Source organism: Spea bombifrons, chromosome 12 (assembly GCF_027358695.1).
Source record: "Spea bombifrons isolate aSpeBom1 chromosome 12, aSpeBom1.2.pri, whole genome shotgun sequence".
NCBI classification, from domain to species: Eukaryota; Metazoa; Chordata; class Amphibia; order Anura; family Pelobatidae; genus Spea; species Spea bombifrons.
The window spans coordinates 2,752,413-2,774,328 of record NC_071098.1 but is presented as its reverse complement, the minus strand read 5'-3'; the positions used below and the strand labels follow the sequence as shown (position 1 = coordinate 2,774,328).

At 40.6% G+C, this 21,916-nt stretch overlaps 1 protein-coding gene across 1 annotated transcript; it reads right to left on the bottom strand.

Annotated features, from left to right (window-relative positions):
- Positions 1–2,032: 2,032 nt before the first annotated feature.
- On the bottom strand, positions 2,033–4,494 carry C12HXorf65 (chromosome 12 CXorf65 homolog). The gene is made up of 6 exons (XM_053452113.1): positions 4,453–4,494; positions 3,817–3,903; positions 3,400–3,516; positions 2,539–2,613; positions 2,248–2,349; positions 2,033–2,156 (listed from the first exon to the last, which is right to left on the bottom strand). The coding sequence occupies exons 1-6, from the start codon at positions 4,475–4,477 to the stop codon at positions 2,110–2,112; spliced, it is 453 nt and encodes a 150-aa protein (XP_053308088.1). The 5' UTR covers positions 4,478–4,494; the 3' UTR covers positions 2,033–2,109.
- Positions 4,495–21,916: the final 17,422 nt, after the last annotated feature.

The following is a 21,916-nucleotide window of genomic DNA, read 5'->3' as shown; positions in this document are numbered from 1 at the left end:
TTTTCAACCTTTTTTTTTTTTTTTTTTTTTCGGAAATTTCAGCTCTCGGAGAATGGATTTTTTGTCATGATCACCCATTGGGTCCCACGCATCCCCGCCCGCCCATGAATGTTCTTCTAGATGTTTTAATATGTACCCCAGTAAGCTGACCCTGGGTTGTGCCTCCCGAGAATGCGCTGGTACCAGCAAAAAGCCACAAAAGAATGAGGTTTGACTGATCTGTGAAAGATACATATTGGTTTTTTTGGCTTACTGGTACCAGCACATTCTCTCGCCTTTCTATTCAGCTCACTGCCCTAGAGCACCGAGACACTTCCAAGCCGACGACGAAAGAAAAACCGGCTTCGCCTTACAAATTGTAACAACAAGGGTGTAGCTCGATGGCCGTTCCACTTAAGTGGTTGTTTAGAGCTTTCGAGTGATTGGTTACTTAATTTAGCAACCTGATGGAACCGGGATGAAATTAAAGAGTTAATTATAGCACCGCGTTGGGTGTTGATATGACCCTGTAGTCGTGTAATTAACAGATTCTTTCTCGTAATGGGGACACAATGTTACCTGAAAGGGTTCTAATTTAATTTGTACGATTTTTCCCTGCAATGGATAATAAAGGAAAGTCCTGCGGCACACGGAAGGTTAATAGAGGTAAGCAGGTAGGTGTGAGTTTTTAGCGCCATCTACAGGATCGGAAGTGTAAGTGCAGACGGATAATACCCCACTGTAGCAATAAAAAGGTTAAAGTCTGTTTATATGTAAATGCAGGGATGGATTGTAAACACGCGTCGTACGCTTTAGTCGGTATTTTTTTCTTGTTTGCTGAATGTTTTGTTTAATTTTTTAAATTTAAGCCCAAAGGCCCTTTCTACACTTTCTGAGTGTTTTTTTTTTCTTTTACATAACCAAGTGTACATCAGAGGTGACCAACTTCACCTTCAGACACTAATGGTGAAGCCTCCCAGCAGAGGTGGTAGAGGGTAATACAGTGAGGGTATTAAACATGCATGGGATAGACATACGGCTCCTGAATCTAAGACGAGGCCAACGACTGATTAAGGTTTGAGTCTTTGCAGCAGGAGGAACGGGCGACTAGAATCCGCCAGATTGTAGGTTTGGTCACTGCACCAATTGCGCTCCAATTATTAAATGAGGACTAGAAATACCCTGTGATTTCCAATCAGTATTTTTAAACATTTACTTTAACGACAAAGGACTTGATAACCTCATGGAGTCTCAGATCGGAGGCAGCCTGTGGCAGAGCCAGTTTCGTGTTCTCCCTTTTCCACACACACATATATATATATAGATATAAAGCAATATTCTCTGAATAGATTAACAATCACCTTCGAGACACTTGTGGGGTCCCCCAGGTGTCACTCTTTGGGGAACAGATCCTTTTGGACTGAAATATCAGAACGTGGATTGTGAGCGTACGACCGAGCTCTGCAACAATAAAACCTACGATAACGAGCTTCTAAAGAGCGGGTTATATGTTTACAACGTGCCATGAAGTCACTAAACGTTCTTGGAAATATTCCGCAGCCCACATTTCCAGTGACTTCTAGTAAAAAAAGTTTCCATATGGTTATAGTGTGTGTGTGAGTGTGTCAGTGTGTGTGTGTATGTATGTGTGTGTGCGTGTGCTTGTGAGTGTGTGTGTGTGTGTGTGTCAGTGTGTGTGCATGTATGTGTGTGTGCGTGTGCTTGTGAGTGTGTGTGTGTGCGTGTGAGTGTGTGTGTGTGATGGTATTAACTATATATTTCCCTGGCCATTTGCACATAAACTAACCTCATCTACCCACTATGTGAATAAGGCCTTTTTACTTTCCGATCAATAACTGGTTAACTAAACATTGCTACATGTATTTCAGTTTGGCAAACAGACCAATCAGCACTTTTAGAAATTACCCAATGCTTTCAGGGGAAAAACACACTTAAAATATTAACAAAAAGTTATTATTTTTAAATTAACATTAAATAATAATAATAATAATAATAATTTCTCTTTCTTGATATATTTATTTTATTACCGAACACATGACCTGTGCTTAGAAACATTGTATCAAAAAATATGGTAAACATTTAAATAATTGATGGGTTTCAGCTCTTTCTTCACGGCTTCAACGATCGTTTTCGGGTGGATGCACTCGGTTTAGCCGCTAAAAAAATAAATAAATATACACTTAAAGATTTTTATCTGCCCCGGTACCGGCTCCGACCCCCCCCCGATACACTCTCGCACTCCGTTACCGTCAGGAGGTGTGGAAACGACTACCGTATTTTTCTTGGTTTGCTTCTTCTGCTTAGATTTGCGACCGGAGAGCTTGGATTCTCCCCAATTTCCTAACTTTGCTGAAAGAAAAAGAAAGAAAATGACAAAAAACAGAGAAGATTGAGTAATCTTTTGAACTATACATATTTATTGTTTTATTGTTTTATATAGCGCCGTCATATTCTGTGGTGTTGTGCAATGGGGTAAATGCAATCAAATTACGATAAGAATGAGAGATTTATTGGTAATAAATAATAGCGGAAACTCACCCAGGAATTTGGGGTTTACGATACCTTCGTCATTCAGAAGAGGCGTAAATATGGCGTCTGTTGAACCGACAGTTTCTGAGAAAATTTCAGATAAACAGCGAGATTACACGCGATGTATGACGGGAGCTCTAATCTATACGGGACAATGCGTAAACTATATAGGAGAAACTCTAATCTATACGGGACAAAGCGTAAACTATATGGGGAAGATCTAATCTATACGGGACAAAGCGTAAACTACATAGGAGAAACTCTAATCTATACGGGACAAAGCGTAAACTACATAGGGGAAGATCTAATCTATACGGGACAAAGCGTAAACTATATAGGAGAAACTCTAATCTATACGGGACAAAGCGTAAACTATATAGGAGAAACTCTAATCTATACGGGACAAAGCGTAAACTATATAGGGGAAGATCTAATCTATACGGGACAAAGCGTAAACTATATACGAGAAACTCTAATCTATACGGGACAAAGCGTAAACTATATAGGAGAAACTCTAATCTATATGGGTCAAAGCGTAAACTATATAGGGGAAGATCTAATCTATACGGGTGAAAGCGTAAACTATATGGGGAAGATCTAATCTATACTGGGCAAAACCTAAACTGTATAGGGGAAGATCTAATCTATACTGGAGGCTCGGGTATATGAGGAGAACTCTAATATATGCCAGAGGGAGCTTTAACTGTATGAAGAGAGCGCTGATCGATACTAGAGAGAGCGTTGACTGTATGAGGAGAGCCCTTCATGTGGAAAGAGCCTCAGGGACAAGAAGGGACCTTTAACTTTATGATTACTGAGAATCCTTTAAAACACGAGGATCCACCCCAAATATACACGAGCGTCACTTACTGGTCACAGCGAGGAGCACATAGGTCTCCCTCTCAGCGAGAATTTCTGATGCATACAGCTGCTGATTATCCAGAAGGTTCTTCACCTGCCCACTTTCATCAGCCAGATCGACGTCCCCTGCAACCCATGAAATATATATATATACATATCAACGTGGAAAATTAATTCACTATACTTTGTACATACTAAGACTTTTCGACAAGTAGGGAACAGTGTTCCAGCAGAAGTGGTAGAAGTTAATCCCAGCTGCATGGGAATGTGGGAGAGGGGATGAGGCTCTTCTAAAAGTCAAGGTCAACAACCAAGTAAGGTTTATGTTCTGTAAAAAAATGGCAGCCAAGTTGGGCCCAAACAGCTCTGATCAGCCGTCCAATCTAAAGCCTGCGTGTTTTTTAAGCTCGGAGCTGTTTGCCGTACCTTCGCTTTCGGGGTGACAGCAGCTTTTCATGCTCTCCAGAAGCAGTTGGACTTTGCAGTTGAGGTTAAAAAGAGCCTCCTCGTTGTCTGTAGAAAAACCAAAAATGATGATTAGCATTGATTTTATCATATAGCGCCATCATATTCCGTAGCGCTGTACAATAGGATTACTGTGATTCTGGCCATTAGATAGCCGTAGTGCATGAACGCTCTGTGTATATCTGTGTATAATGAGGTGGATTTATTTTATACATCGTAACGAGATGCGAAGTGCATAAAACTTCTAAATCTAGAATAATAACTCATAACTACTTCTGGGGTCGTTTGGATAATTATTTGGTTTTATTTAGAAATTAAAGCCGTCTTTGCGCATGAGACCGGCTTTAAGACCCTTAGCTCCCGCTGTCTTAATGTTAAAGAGTATATTTGGTGACCCCAGATTGTCAGGAGGCCTGTGAGGGAGAAACATGGCCACGCTAATCTCACGCTCTCACTGTTGAATCCCTCAACTTTATCCACCCATTGACAATTTTTTTTTAACATGGGGGCATTAACTCCCCTCCTCTGAGAAATGCGGCCATCTTGCCCTTTCCTATACACAGCAGCACGCCAATACTGGTTAACCCTTTCACTTACCCCCATAGAGAACCGTAATGAACATCTCTGAGGTAAATTCCAGCGATCTCTACTTCTTAAAATGAATGCCTGGCGCCTCTCACTTGTTTTTTTTTTGCTATATTTTCAAGAATTCAACCCAAACAACAAACTTCTCCTGCTTCCTTGACCATAGCAGCAGTTGTATTGAAACCAACCAACGGTCTCTTGGGAGGACCCAATTCTTTTGAAAAGACCTTCTGAAATTCCCATTAATTTCCAGCCTTTGATCTGTGCCATTGTCGACGTTTGATTGCTCGGTAAACAATGCTCGCTAATGGAATAGCCGCGAACGCAGCGTTTGGCTGAAGCCAGCTTTGTATCCAAGGTGTTGCTATAGAGCGACGCCAAGAACACATTATGTCTATTCATAAAACCTTCTTTTCTTTCGGTGGATATTTCCTGCTGTATAATCGTAATCCTCAATGCCTTTATTGTGTCTCATGCAAATTCCATTATACTTGGGCCACCTACGTTACTATATCAAGGGGTCGGAAAAAAATATTTCAAATGAAGAAGAATAAAGAAGGAAATTATTTTGCTAAATTCTTCCGCCGGACACGAATTCTGTCATTTAAAATAATTCCTAATTTTGAAATTAAATATCTCCCCCCAAATAATATGTTATTTGAAAAACACAACGTATAGGTATTTTTAATTCATTTTCATTAAGGAATTGAGGGTCCTAAAAGTTGCGAAGGTGAGAAGTTCCCCATTAGTCTATGTGAGCCTGATTCATTTCATGTTAATATAGGGAGGAAAACAGATTCTTATAATGCATATTATTATTATTATTATTATTATTATTATTATTATTATTATCATTATTATTATTATTATTATTATTATGTTAAAGAGTTTCTTTTGGGTTACAGTTGTCAGGACTCTGATGAAACAGGAAAAAAGGTTTATTTTTATTTAACGTTGATGGGGATGCAGGGACAAAGGACAAGGTGTACAAAAAGTAGGATAATTATGTTTTTACAGGACAGTTACATTTGTAACATATAAATATGTATATGTAAATATATAAGAATTTTATTATAGATTCGTGGAAAACTCTTTATGAACTACAAGGTACAGCTAAAGGCCGCTTCATAAATGTTTATGTTAAAAGGGAAAGGGTCTGTTGATCCGGGGTTATCGGGGGCCGGATCTGGGGAGCCTTTGGATCCTTCCGATACAAAATGTCATAATGTAGATTGCGTTATGATGAGAAGGGAAGCCCTGAGGTTGCGACTGTTGATGAAGTGTAGGTTCCATCATACGGAATCCGTGGTCTGAAATTGAATGGACTAAAAGTGAAATTAAAGATTTGTCTAAAATATAGAAATATCTATATTTTATTATTTTATGACATATTTAGCACCCTCATATTTTGCAGCGCAACAGAAAAAAAGGTGAAGAGGGTTCTGCCCAAAGAGCTTACAATCCACAAAAAGGTTAAAAACAGCAGAGACACCCACACCTGGACAGGACATCTTTGACTATAAAAATACTCTTTTTGTAACTTATTTTGCGCTGGAAAATACAAAAAATGTGTTTTAGATAAACAAAAAAAAATCTAAAATGTATCAAATTCGTCATTTTCGCTTTCATTCATTAACATTTGAACCTGACGTCTCATCTACTTTCAGGAGCCAGAGGTGATGGAAATCACACAACGAGCAAAACAAACAAAAAACATTGTTGGATTTCAAGGTTTCAGTTTTATTTCTGCTGAAACCACTCTACGGTTTAATAAAAAACAAACTCAGAAACACCAATAAAAGAAAGAATTGTCCGGCTCTTGTTCGAACACGTTCTACATGTTTGTTTTTGTTCCTCCGGTGTCTCTCACACGTGACCGTGTTTGTAAGTTACATTTATGGTTAGGAGAAATAAGCATAAATTCTTCTCTTATCTGATTTTTATTTTTACAGCACAAGCTCTGAATCGAGGCCAACAACTATAAAAAAAAAAAGATAAACAGGATGTGAAAGTGTTTGGAGAAATCTAGAAACTTTTTATTATTTTCAACCAGGTAAAAATGTAAATAAAAATTAAATAAAATAAATACTTAAATAAATAAAATAACAATAAATAATAATAATAATAAAATAATATATATGTATATATATTAGGCAAAATTAATGTATTTAATTTGTACATTTTTTTTTTTTAAAGGAATCAGTTAACAGAATGGAATTTTTATGTATTCCTTCATTTTTAAATCATTTGGATTTTTATATCCAACCAAATTTATAGCCAGGCCATGTTATGCAAAGTTAATCCATGAAAAATCTGGTTTTATTTCATTTAATATTTTAATAAAATTTTATTTTAATTTCATACATTTATCAGATAAATATATATTAATATTTTAGCATCCAGCTTTCCTTGATTAACATGTCAAACGTGAAGCGGATTGTTATTTGCGGTATCATGCGGTGTCGGGTTGGGTGAGTCCTTGGTGCACAGCTGGTCGAGGTACGGAAGATCACTTTCCAGCGAGGAGATCCTCTGTGCGGTGCAGCGTCTTTTTATTTCGAGTAGTGAGTCAAAGTGTCTGTTCTCCGACCACTTATCGACCTGGCAAAAAAATAAAAAAAAACATTTTCTGTGTAAAACATCATACATTACCGTTCAAACATTGGGGGTAAGTTAGAAATTTTCTTGTTCTTAAATGAAAAGCCAATTTTGTCCATTAAAATAACATGAAATGGATCAGAAATCCAGCGCAGACGGGGTTAATATTGTAAATGACTATTGTAGCTGGAAACGGATGATTTTTAATGGCGTCTCTTCATAGGCGTACAGAGGCCCTTTATCACTCCCATCACTCCTGGCTTCCAATGGCTCTTTATCACTCCCATCACTCCTGTGTTCCAATGGCCCTTTATCACTCCCATCACTCCTGTGTTCCAATGGCCCTTTATCACTCCCATCACTCCTGTGCTCCAATGGCTCTTTATCACTCCCATCACTCCTGTGTTCCAATGGCACGTTGTGACATTTACCACCTAAGTAATGTTTGGCAAAGTTTTTTTTATGTGTCTTGACTTTTTTGCCTTGTTTACTAACTTATTGATACACCCATATGCAGATGAGCTTCTTAAGTGGATGATGACTCATTTGCATATGGGGGACTGAACCTACCGTAGGTGGCTCTCCCCAGTCGATCGCTTCGCATAATAATAATTCCTGCGCTTCTGTGTTGTTTTTTAAAGCCTGCATTGTCAACTTCAAAAATTCTTCATTCAACAAATCTAATTCTTCTTCCTGTCGAGAATAATTTAATACAATAAATGTCAACGTAGAGCCTCGTGTGTCTGCTTAATGGCCCCCAATATCCGTATTCCTATATTCCATATAATACCCCCAACGTGCAGGCTATCAGGATCTCTTCAGACAAAGTGGATCATTCAGAAGAAAGATCCTATCTGATCCACTGATCACATACGATATATACGATGGCGGAATCTTACAAACTCAAGCAGATTCCAGAACGCTTTCTTGTTATAATTGTACACGCGGGTTTTATTGGAATTAATTATTTTAATTGTGGCCAACAGACCTGAAGGGTGTATTTATCCGGACCGCCGTCACTCTGCTTTCTCTTTGAAAAGGTTTTATTGCTTTCAAGAATGTTCTCAACTTCATTACGCAGATTAAACGCTTTATAAAACTCTAGCCTGAGAGGAAAAAAAAGTAAACACGTGCCAAAGAGTTAATATCACAATTACTACTAATAATAAATCCAAATAACTAATTCATTAAATTAAATAAAATTAGCTATTAGACATCAGAACATGGAGTGGATATCAGAACATGCCCAACATGAATCAAAAAATGATGACATAATAACAATATCACCAAAACAAGCACTTCCTGAGCGGCCGGGTTATGTTAGATCCAACAGGAAGTGAAGGGTGCGAACAAAAACACGTTCCCCGTTCTGGAGGAAGGACAAATCTAGCCAAAGATCACTGGCTAACGTGTGCCTTATAGGTGGTGTTACCTTTTAGATATGTCCATAGGCGATCTGTGAATATACAGAAGATCCCCAAATGCTGATGGTGCGGTCAAATCCAGTTCCGATTCACTCTTTCCATTTTCCTTTTTAAAAAGAATACAAGAAGAACTTTGGTCCAAACCAAGCAGTAGTTCTGGGAAAATGTTCTTAATGTGAAAGAATCACTATGGAAACCAGTGGAACCTTCTACTTTCTACCAATTGGTCCGCCGTTAGCTCACCATACTACAAATACTCATCATAGATACAATGTGTCAACCTGGAGAAGACTAATAGCTGGAATGACTCTAATCGCTTAAACTGGATACTCGGTGGAAAGAGTTGACGAGTAACGACTGCTCACAGGTCTGGGCTTTCTTACCGTATAGCTCTCTAATGTTTGGCTGGTCATTCTTTTCTTGTCCCAGTGATGGAAGAAGGCTGCAGCTAGCGCCCCGATAGCCGCATTCATACACTTTAGGAATTCAGGCTGGATGAATGGTTGGCTAAGCTCTATGGAAGAGAAAACATTTCAGATTTAGGCGTTTGCAGCCACATTTTCCAGGTGAAGAGAAAAATCAAAGAGATGCGTCCAGAAACCAGGATTATTCCCAAAATGCCCCTCTAAACCCAAATCCTATAAGGCACAAAGGCAGTACTGGAAAAGCCCAAAGCATTGGTGGGGCAGATACTCCTCCAAGTTGCGATTTGAGCCTTGATCATGGTGTATGGCTGAGACATTGGAAGGTATTCCAAGCCTTCCATAGCCTAATTACCATTTGTCAAGGTGTGATTTGAGCCTCCTTTGGTACTTCTTTGATAAAGGTATATACCGGACATATTCGGAGGTATCCTGGGTCTCTAATCCTAATGCCCATTTTATGTCGCTGTTTGACTTTTTTGCTTCTTTATATATTGTCAGGGTAATGATTTTATATAACGAACATGATGGAGTATTATGTGTGATTTTCCTGCATTCTTTTATATAATTAAAAATGATTAATAATATGAGATTAAATAGTGTGCTATTCTAATATACTTAGATTAAACGAACTATAGTAAAGGGGTTCGGGTTCTTTGGATTCGCAGAATTTTTTTGGGTCTCATTAATTAGCAATTATAGTCTTCTAATACCTTTAAGCAAGGCGTCACCCCTCTACATACGCATTCATTCATTACACCTGAAGAAAGGTCCTCTGAGGTCTTGGAAGCTTATATGGCTCCTCGGTCTCATGCCATGTGGGTTAACCCAACATGTTTATTCAGCGGCTTTTTATGAAGCCATCTGTCACATGGTGATAATATCACCCACGTCATGCAAACTATTTTAAAGAACTCACAGGGAGAGGCAGATAAAATAAAGGATAAAGAACTGCATATTACAAATACATTAAATTTTATATAACATAAGTTAGGTGTGACATAATCTCTTAATGTATTTAGCAATTATGTTAATGTAGATGAATAGAATGCCGACTTTACTCTTACAGAATTTAATTTTAATCTATTACATCTAATTCTTGGATAGAATTCTCATTAATGATTCCTAATACACAAAATATGTACCGTACAGATTACTTTGCATGATGTAATGTGATTTTAAAGGACCTGGGCAAGGTCAACTAAAAAAAGTTTAGTTGCTACTGCATGCCGCCATCTTTATTTCTTAGCCCCGCCCATCAGTGGACTTCAAGAAAAATGCTGAATACCCGCTTTTATCTGTGCGACTCCATGCACAATAACCACGACCAGGTCTCCGATATGTTCTAAGTACACTGCTGGTATGAACAAGACATTGTTCTGCCGGTTGTAATAAGACTTTCCAACCCATAACTCTTCCCTTTCATCCCAAATATCTGTCGTGGGTATCGCCTCCGCTATAAGAAGCTGTAATGGCTTTTTAATGCAGCTTTGGCAGAGGAGATGAAGGATGGCGCAGCCAAAGCGATAGACAATGAGTTGGCGTGCCGACAGCTTGCTCGTATCCATGGGAACCAGGGCACCGCTGGTCACTGGCGTGGTCACGACCTTCCTATTTTTCCCTGGAAAACAGACAAGCCATAGAACAAGCAACCTACCAGTGGCTACGTTTGTATCACATGACAAGAGCAAATGATGAGCTAGGAAGCATTCTCCACGATTAAAGAATTATTTAAACGGCTTCGGCATTCAACACGAGTAGGGATGAGGCTTCTAACTCTGCGTTTGATTATAAAATGGCAGAACTGCACCTTTAATTTTGCATATGATGAGATTGGGTTTTATTTTTGTGTTGGGCGAACGGCTGATTTTGTGGAAGGCAGCAAAATAATTGCAAAATTCCGACTGCCCATTAGTTACCCTCGTCTGCTCGGACTTTTAATGCCTCTTTTATCTCTTCCAGGGTCCTGGTCAGGGGACTCGCCGTTAACAGCCTCTTCAGATCTGCCTCTCTGTATAGGGTTGGCATAAAGAGCAGCGGCTGCAGGTGAAGCCCTGGGGAGAAGACAAATTATTTATTAAAGAAGACACCTGAGATAAAGCCGTTACTAAATTCAGTACTGAAAACTAACTATACTTACTATATTATTATTATTATTACATTTTAATGATTATGTTTGCATTCTCCGACTCCTCCTGACATCATCCAAAGGCATGACAAGGGTAATTCATACAAATGTCCCCTGTTTACCATGATTCTTCAGTGCAGATTCCATTGGAATCCTATTGTCAGCCCAAACAGGAAGTTGTAACCCACTTCCTGTTCTCTCCTTACATTATTCAAGCTTGCGGGATGCAGACGGGAAGTACGCAATGGAGTTTTCCGGTGGCGACCCGGAGACCCAGAGAAGAGGCGCTTCTCCCGGAGCCTCCCGGTGTAACGTGTAGAGTTCCCAGGCATGATCATCTTAACCATTCTAACGATTCCTTATTTCACTTACTTTCCAAGCAGCGTTCATTCCCGTGACCGAAATACAAGTTCTTGTTCTGAAAAAAACCCCAAAAACATTAAATATACTAATGGAATTACATCCGCAATGAATCTTAATATTAATTCATTATTTATATGGCTATTTGGATGAATTGTGGCACTAATTAGACATTCACATGCGCATTATTACCTGACAGGTTCCTTTGTTGCTGTCTGCACCTTCTCTGTGTTTTTGGGTCGGTTCTCCCTGACTTTTCCTTAATTTTTGTTCGGAACAAAGTTTCATCATCAGAACTTTGAGAACCTTCATTAGAGAAGCAGCTTCTTGCCAGAATAAACCTGTTTCCAAAAACCCAAATCATTGTCTTGTTAGTTAGGGACTGTCTACAATGCTGATGGGCAGCAGCCTGGGCCCTGACTTATCGTAGGGGCCCAGAGCAGCTGTGAGACCGCCATCATGTCACGTCTTAGACGGTTCGGGCAGATGTCTGTGCTGGCGGCTGCGCAGACCTCCATGGAAATCGCACAAGGCTAGATTTCCATGCTAACCATCATGGACACCCACAAAGGGGGTGGGGCCTGAAGGGGGTGGGGTCACGCACTCTGCCTGACCCTGCACCATTGAGCTCTAGGCTCCCCAGTAGTTTGGAGCTCATAGGTGTCTTAGATGGATAGGCAGTAATTTTATGGTGGCACACATCCGAATATGATGGGACAGGAACCAAAATAATTGGACCGTTGGCAGGTATGAGTTTGTCTGGGGAGCACGGGGGAGGGGATACCACGGCGGTTGCCCAAGACCCCATTATTACAGTTTGTAGAGTCATTGGAGAGTTAGATGTTTAATGATAATGGCACCTGACCAATGAAGAGCATCTCTTGTACTTGAATGACTTAATACACCCATCCCGGTAATCACCTTGCCCATGCGCTTGGAACTCTCCTCCGGGACTCGGGGTTGATTCTTCACTGCACTGAGAGGCAGCTCCGGTGCATGCGCTGTTCAAATCTCCTTCCAGAGGGATTTTTCTCCATTCCAAATCTTTGCAGCCACTAAAATCCAGACCCTGCAACAAGTCCTTAATATAGAAAAACAAGAAGAAATTATATGACTCGTACTGATAGACACAAAAGAGTGCGGATAATAATGTTTGGTTCTCACTTCTGATCGTTCCCCCACCATGTTTACGCGTCTTTTACTAAAACCGATTTCATTCATTACTTCATCTGCAGAAAGTGGATTCCACATCTTTACTGCTCTTACTGCATATATTTCTTTCCTTTTTTCTGCAATTATTGTTTTGTCAAATCTCAAGAAGGGTTCATGTATTCTCCGCACGTCCCCTACCAAATTATTATTTAATATTAGCTACTAATGGGAACGACATGCATCCAATATTTAACCCCGTCCTAGGTGACCCTCTGACAGGACGGTCCGTGAAGATACCCAATATAAATGTGTGGTCAGTAAACAAATCGCACCTTCAGCACCTGAATCCTTTGTATAAAAGCCTTATAAAAAGTCAGAGTGTCGTTCCTGTGCCTCCCAATTTGGGAAGTTAAATGGAGATTTTGGTCTTCCAGTTTATCAAATAACGTCCGTACGTTGAAATCTTCCAAGTCCCGGACTGTGGCCCTCCGGTCTGTAAGATAACATTTCTCATGACCCAAGGCGACGTCGACGGCATGACATTAGGAGACATGTTTACGTAAAGTTGGGTGTCGTCGGACCAAACAGAAGAATAACAAAACAATATATAACCTGTTCCATACGCCATCTCCTTTTTGCCGACATCTAATATCTCTCCGGAGCCACAACAGCCAAGATTTTCATAAAACTGTAGACTGAGCACGAGAAACAGGTGCAAAAATGGTTAAAAAAAGGAAAATCAGCACAATTACCTTATTTGTAAACATACATAAAGTAACTGTTTCTGCAGGTCAGTGTTCCGAGCTAGAACGTCATGGAGCCAATGAGAATAGAATAGGGGAGATCTCCCATTTACTATTGGCTGATCCTTTTATCTCGCCTCGAGATGACGTATAGGAAGAACCCGTTGTTAACGCAAATATATACAATTTATATTAAAAAAGTATTTATTTCCCTGTTTTGTTGCGCGGAGATCAGGTTTGCCTTTTAACGGTCAACGTTACGAGTGCCATAAAAAAATAATTCATAAATCAATAGAATCGAGAACCTGTCTTTTGTCAGAACGTATTCTGGTGGGATATACGGTTCTCCGAGGCTCCTCCAACGTGGCTTCCACGCTTTCATGGGGTTCGGGCTGTATCGTGACTGTCTGAACACCACGGCTAATACCAGCAGCAGGATCATCAGCGAGAAGAGCAGAAGAAGAACACCTAAGAAAAAAAAAAAGAGAATGAGCGGCCCCACGTCTGCCATTTAACTACATATCCCATCATCCACCACGTATGCCGCTTTTACCCCAAATAAAGAGGACCTTTGGAATATTTGTGCTAAATGATGAAATAAAAAAAACTGAAACAATCGACCCCCCCCCAAAAAAGCAGGGACCTCATTGCATCATATCTTCTGTATATTTATCTGTATGATCACTTATTTTTTATTTGTATTATTTTTCTATTATTCTTGTGCACGGAAAGCCAAATATTTGGACAAATATTTCGTTTTGTTCTTGGGGGCATTCGTTTTCGGCCAATTCATTTGTTTTCAGTTGCGACGGAATTTAGAGGCTTTTTAAGTTTTACGGAAGGCAACGAAGCTCATCGCCGGACAAATGCATCAACGGACAACGAATATGTTGAGTCTTTTTGTTTGTTTTGTATTTTCTCTCCTCATTTTCGGAAACATAGAAGCGGTCTGATGCCGGATTAACCAGGACTGATAAAAGAGCAACGTTCTAAACGTTCTAAACATTCTAAAACCGGACACTCTGTTGCTATCCGATCGAGGGGCTCACCAATGATCAGCCACCAGTTTGGCGCGAGGTTCAGTTTCGGATGATTCACAAACCCGTGTTTGACGAGCTGATACGGGGAAGACGGCTGCACGCGGGAAGCCGCCGGGTCGCACTCCACATTCTGCGCTTTCACGGTCACAAAGAGCGAACGATCCTTAACTCCATTATCCACAAAAATGTAGGCGCCGGGATCCCCAAAGACGTGAGCAAACCTGGGCGAGAGCGATAAAACAACACAAACGAAAACGTGGCACAGGGATTTAACCTTTTATAGTAAATGAACCTTAAAAGCAGCGTATAGAGGGGGTGGCGGATAAGTGGAACAGCCTCCCAGCAGAAGTGGTAGAGGACAAACGTGATTAATTAAGTAGCTCATGCGCTGTGAGCCACTAAAGCGAGAAATAATATTCTCTAATTGTATGCATTTAATATTAGATAATTGACACGTTTTTACGATAGTTATGCCTTAATACATCATCCCTGGCTTTAAGCACTTACCGTGAGATATTAACGTGGGTTTCTTTAATGAGGTGGTCAAGTCTTCTAAAGGGGCCGAAATCCCAGTGGGGGTTGGTGTTATAGAGGTGATCTTTTTGATACGATGGGTAGTGGCTGGACGCTCGATCTGCAATATAATAATGAAATCTTGAACCCCAATTCTGCTCAGCCTAATACTAATAACGGCCCCAACGTCCTTATTACCCACCTTCTGTTACCCACATTTCTAATTACATATGTGACAAATTCTGAAGAAATAAAAAAATAATGCCCCCGTTTTATTCCAGCAGGGCGAAAATTTTAAAATACCTTTTGTGCGGAGATAATTGCCTTCTTTGTTATAAATACGGCTTTTTTTTTGGCCCAGCGGCTTAATATTTATTTAAATTGCGTGGGAATTAAACCTCTCTGTTATTTTATTGTGCACTCAATAGGCTGTAAATGTGTCAATTTGCACCTTAAATAACCGAAAAGACGTATTTTCATGGTGGTGTAAGGGAGAGAGGCGGCACGGCGCGTGGGATCTCCGTGGGAAATGTATTTGGACATTTCTGCAGAAAGCAAGTTTCCAGAAAACAATAGAACTGAGATTTCATAACGGAAAACCACGGCCCAATCGACTTTATAAAAAAAAAAGCAAAGAGTTCTATTTTTTGTTGACTATGACTGTAACCTAGTGGAACAGCCTCCCAGCAGAGGTGGTAGAGGGTAATACAGTGAGCGTATTAAACATGCATGGGATAGACATACAGCTCCCGAATCTAAGACGAGACCAACGACTGATTAAGGTTTCTATTAATGCTTCTTTCTGAATGTCGCCATCACCAAGAAGATGCCCACCATTAGGACTGATACTCAGTTGAAAGAGTACGATGTCTCCCTGCTTCAAACATAAAATTGGGTTTGGGATCCTTGGAGGAAATCGGAGATCCGTTGAAACCTCTTGTGATCTCCGAGGTGTTGGAAAAGACCAGGAACGTCCTAAAAATATATCAAGTAAAATGATTTTGTTATGAATAGAATGGAAAACCTAATCAGAAGTGGCATCGAAGTTACGAAGTTATCCCTCCAGCTATTGTTAAGTTGCTGATTGCTGTTGATTGGTCGAGGAAGACTTTGTAAGAAGAAGGAACTTCAGGACAGGAGATGTTTAGATGATTCTACCACCGGCTTTATATCGATTGACTAATAAAAGCTGCGAGAAGGAGAGTTCAATTTTTAGAACTCTTAAACAATTAAAAATCGTCACATTTCTTTGTGTTACTAAGTTTCTCTCGAATGCCCACAAAGGTTTCGATTTCTACTCGAGTCGGTTGCCTGATAACATTTAATAACGAAACAGAAGTTCAGAATGTCTCTGTTTTGTTACCTGATAAAAACGCTTCAATGTCCTGCGTGCTGGAAAGTATGGCGCCAAAAATTCCACTTGAGCCGAAGAGCACCAGGTGAACCCGCTTGCTGCTCCACACGTGGTCATCGGGGCCAAGAACGTTTAACACCTCCTGGAAAGCACACAACAAATACCGGTGATGCAATAACGCACATTTCTAGTATTTACAGAAACAAACCCGTATCAGCCTGGAAAAAAGTTCATGTTTTTAGAAAGCGGTGTACAGTTTGTACCCTGAGTGCCTTTTCTGTCTTGTTCTTCAAATCGTGGAGAAATTCCAAGTACGGCTCTCCCTTATCAGGCATGGAGAGCACTGCGAGCATCTACAGTAATCTCATCCATTTTTAAATGGCCCGACGAGGGCTTTAAAGGCCAGTTGGAACCTTGTGATTAATTGAAGCATCAGGAACAGTCTAGAACGTAGAACATCTTATTGGAGGGAAGGATTGGGTTTATTGGGAGGCTTTTTTTGCCAAACCTGAGAGCTGCAAAAAACCAGCTGTTTGTGCTGAATTTAAATGACTTTTCATCCTGCTTTCAGAACACACATTCCAGGGTAAAGACGGATAAAAAAGCAGTAAACACATTTTTCTTTTGATGCTAATATAATTTTTTTTTTCTTTTTCTATAAGGAATTTATATTTTCCGTCAGGCATTCTCATTATTGTAAAGTGAAAATATTATTTTATAGTGTAACAAATACAACACAGATACCTTATCTTCAGCGCTATTCTTTTTGTGTTTAAATTTTGATTTAAAAAAAATGAATTGGTCATTCCGGCCCTGGGCCCTTTAAGAAACTGCTTGCCGTACCAATTATATTTAGACATTTTTATAGAAATAAAAGGTGCTCTGTGTGGCCCGGTACAAACATGTACTTTACATGAAAGGTTCTGTTTTAACCCTTTCTATTCCACATTATTCATCTTAACGGGAGCACCGGACCGCCTGGTATACAGGGATCTCCAAAGCAATACATTATTCTCTGGGTAATCTTGTCTCGAAATACTGGATTTTCAGCTGTTCTTTGCTCCAAACCCCCTTTTTGATAAATAACCACGCTTCGCACGTCTCAGCTCGGAACCTTTATGAAAGTTCTACAACGGAATCATCCAGCGTGTACGCAGGGGAACGGCTCCACCTAGAGGGCTAAAAGGGTATCACAGGTATTGTCACGGAAATCGAGGGTCCGCGAGTTGACCGGCTCACTATTTTCGCCCCAAAAGGGTCTGTTTTAATTGCTTCTTTCTAGACAGGCGTGATTAAAAGTAACAGCTTCAAGGACGCAACAAGTCAGAAATAATAATGAGAAAGGAACGCAGGCACTCCGTAGGCAATGCAGCCTTCTTTCCGCATGTAATGAAGGAATGGTTGGGTTCTGTAACTAAATACCAGTTTCCTGCTCCTCCTCAGCTCCGGTTCCTCGATCTGTAACAGAAACTGTTTGTTGGAACCGAAACTCATGGATATTCGGGGCACCTTCGCTAAGCAGGAGCGGTCGCAGATTTCTTCAGCCGAAACGTACTGTGTGCAGTGGCACCTGAAGACAAAAATATTGTTTGAATACAGAAAAATATTTCAGATTCCTTCTGAATGATTATTTTTATTCATATAATTAATGTATCTGGGAATTTTCCCGGTTTATTTTAGTCCAATCTCAGGGTTTTAACTCTAATCTCAGGGTCTAGGGGTGACTGCTATATCACACCTGGAATCCCTGCTTGAAAACAGGTGACTTCAAGCCATCCAATATTGTTTGATAAAACAATGACATTGGTAGATTTAGAGAGATTTAAGGCATGGAGATGGACGTACATTCCAAGTTCAGGGCTGAGTTCCCCACCCTGCAGGCCGCAGAACGGGGTGCAGTCATAGCGCTCCGGCGAAACGCACTTCCTTGTAGACGCCAAACGCTCTTCACCAGCGGCGCACCGTTCCTCCACCTACACCAAAATATATTAATAATATTATATTACTATTTATTATTTATTAATAAGCTAGCCAGGCTCTGGCTGTTTTCTTTGTACAGCGCTACAGACTATGTTGAAATCCTGATAATATTAATATAATTATTAGACTTTTTGGGTTCATTTCAAGGTCATGACCTAGTCTATGGTTTGCATTCCATTGCGTAAAATCCCGTTGACCCCTCTACTTGCTGTGGGATTCTTCTCTTTCTCTCCCAACAAACATTTTTTTTTTTTATTAGATGCTCATTTTAAGGAATAAAAAAAAAAACAGAAAAAGTGATGACTCCTTTTTTCCTAAAAAGTATTTTTTAAATGTATTTATTTATTATTTTTTGGAGAATTGTTTTTAAAGTTTACAAAGTTTTTTTTTGGGGGGTTGCCGGGGAAACCTTCCTTTTAGAAATAATACAAATTATACATTGCAGTGCAATTTGTAGGATGTATTAATGGTAAAGGCGTTCTCAGACCTTCGCTTCCATCCGAAATGTTTTTTTTTTTTACCCGCGGTTGGCAGTCCTGGTCGCTGTTGCCATGCGATGGTTTTAATTCTCTGTCGTCGTAGAACACAAAACCGGTTTGACAAACGCAAGAGCCGTCCGATTCCTGAAAGGCGCGATTCAGGCCGCGGCAAACGCAGCTCCTGGCACCTTAGGGATGTTTCACGTGGAAATGAACCATAAATCCATGGGCGGCCATTAAAAATACAAAGATTTTCATTGATTAAATACGGTATATAATTAACGAACAGCCAGGGAATAAATAAATACAAACCAGTAAATAAACAGGAATTTTTAAAATATATTATTAAATTTTTTTTAATGTATTACTAGGATTATTACAATATCTCAAAGTGCTAAATGTTAACTAAGGATAATAGGAATTGTAGTACAATAGCTGTGGGGTAGAAGGCTGCTCATGCTTGCTTCTAAACATGGATTTTCCCGAGAAGCAGAGTCTTCTGAGAAAGTAAATTTATTATTTCCTGCTTTTTTCCTAATAAAATTCTTTAAAAGCTCTTTTCTTTCCAATTTTGCTAAATACAGGAGCTCTGTGAACTAACATATAATTAGGAATGTCAACCCCATGTCATTTCAACATCTAGAGCCGATCCAGAAAAAACAAATCAGTCTGCAGGCATATGGCAGGAGGAAACGTCACATATTGGTTAAAAAGCTCTGTTGCCATAGCAGCAGAAAAATGTGTTGCTTTTTTTTAACAGTAAAATAACAGTATTTTATCTGGGTGGAAGCAAAGGTTTAGCATGGATATGTGTAAACAATGTTTTAACTTTATATCATACCCATTGTACAGCGCTGTGGAATATGATGGCGCTATATAAAGCAATAAGTAATAATAAGGTTGGGGGATTTGATAATTAAATGTTGTCATTTTGATTTATAAACATTACATTTTCTTGCATATATATACAGCAAATTCAATCATTTGACCAACCTGACGATGAGTACGAGGAGCTTCCGCAGGAGAAACAAGCCACCTGGCCGAACAAGTGGTTGTAGGTCCCAGGGGGGCAGGGGTGGCAGTCTCCAGGATCCTGCGCATGAGTGCCATTGCCGTATGTTCCCGGCGGACAGGGGACTGGTGACTCGGCGCGGGCTGGACAGTAATAGCCAGCTTGGCATGGATGCATCTTATAATCCTCCACACCTGGTAAGAGCATTGAGAGTGAGTTGAGCCATACATTACAATAAGGGCAATATGTATAGATCAAATTATACCCAGCGCTACCTCGTTATCGTCAGCGAAGCCCTGACTGGGTCCCATGTGATAAGTGATCATGTTGAGTCAATTCTCTAGGTCATATATTTAACATATTCGTACATTCTATGCATGTATCTATATGTATTTCTATGAATTACTACGCATTTCTATATTTAAGATGTTTATGTTGTCAAAATTTCTAATAAAAAAATGGTCTTTAACACTTTTAAAAAGATCTATACGCAGAATGGGTTAATTTGCTGAGATGAAAGCATTTTTTCCCCTTTTTACGCAGTTCAAACTAAAACCGCTTCACTCAAAAGCGCGTCTTTTGGAAACACCGGTCTCGTTATCTGCTAACGAGCTGTTTATGAAATGACCCCTTCCGCCCGCGTAAGATTTTAATTAGAAATCACACTTCTCCGCTATTAGCAGAAGATCTGCGTTTATTTGTATCGGGAACTCGGATGTCAGCCACGCAAATACCGCTGGCCGAGGGTTAGCGGTCTCCTGGCGAAGCCGTGTTGTGCTTTAAATTTAGAAATACTCGACATTCTTCTAATTCCCGATAAACGAGCTGGAAATATTCCATAGCAACGGGGTAACATTGTATCTAACAGCCGGCGAACCTATAGGTGACGCACAGTACGGGAGTTCTTTTCTTGTTGAGCTAATCGGTCTCTCGCTCTATCGCTCCCGCAGGCGAGTGTCTGGAGTCGGGCGCTCGGATCTTAGTGAATAGACCTGCCCGTCCTCGGGTGGTTTGGTAGCACGGATCCCGTTCCCCACTCGGGAATACATTCGCTGACATTAGAATTGGGACCCAGGCAACAGAATGCAGGCATCTGGGCAATAAGGCATCGTTTGGCCCTCATTACTCATACTACTGGGGGGGTGTAAGACCCCCCGGGTTTCTGCCCTGGTCGTTACAGTTGATGTCACCCCCAGTCACCAGGTGCCCAGATTTCTCTGGTTTGACTACTTGCTTAGAGGAGCCTCATAAAAAAATTACCATGGGGGCAATTATATCCGGCCGGACAGGGCAGGCAGAGAACCTCCGTGGTGTCGCTTGCACGATGGGTCCCAGCCTCGCAGCTTCTGCACGACGTCTCCGCCGAGTCGCGGAGGGCAGCTGCCGGAACAGCCGTACTGCCCCCGGTGCACGTCAGCCTGCGCAGACTCCCAGGGGGGCAGTAATAAGGGAAAGCGCATCTGCCCCAAGAAAGTGATGGAGTTACTAATACTGCCAATTGTTAACATGTCGGAATAAAAACAGCTGACCGAGACCTAATTTTGGATTCATATGCCGTTATATGGATATTCAAAATTCAATACCCAATTTGGCTTAAAATGACAAATTTTAACTTAAAAATGAGAGCCATTGGCAGGAGAGCTTACATCCCTCGTCCAGAATCTGAAATCTGTATATAGGTCTGGAACACGGTAAAGTTCGATGTTTTTCTGCTCCATACTCACAGCTGTTGGCTGGTATTATACGTGGATGACCCTTCTGGGCAGAAATACCCACCGGGGCAAATCGGAGGGGTCCCGGTCCTGGGGGCGCAGTAGGACCCGACCCGGCAAAGCGTCTCTGTGATAGAACCTGTCCGAATAACACAAAATACTTGGAATCGGAAGGGCAACCTGCATGCGCAGAATGCTTCTCACATTATCAATGGACCCTTAATGCTTTGAAAAAACGTGGTTTACAAAAAAATGCAAAATTACAATGGGTTAGAGGTTTAACCCTTCCATTCCCAACACATTGATACCTCTCACGAGATGCTTTCATAATATATTTTACTAACTGGCATCAGTAAACTTGCTGTTTTTGCTGGAGACGATCCGTCATTGAGATAAAAAAAATTGTTCCTCGCCCCGTAGCCACGGCTACAGCTTTTTCCACTCACCGAGTGGGCACTCATAGCCAGCTCTGCAGGGGATTCCCATAACGTTAGGTTGCTGAGCGCTGGTTGGGTCTGGGCAGTAATATCCTTCGGGGCACAATTCACAGTCCTGCAGG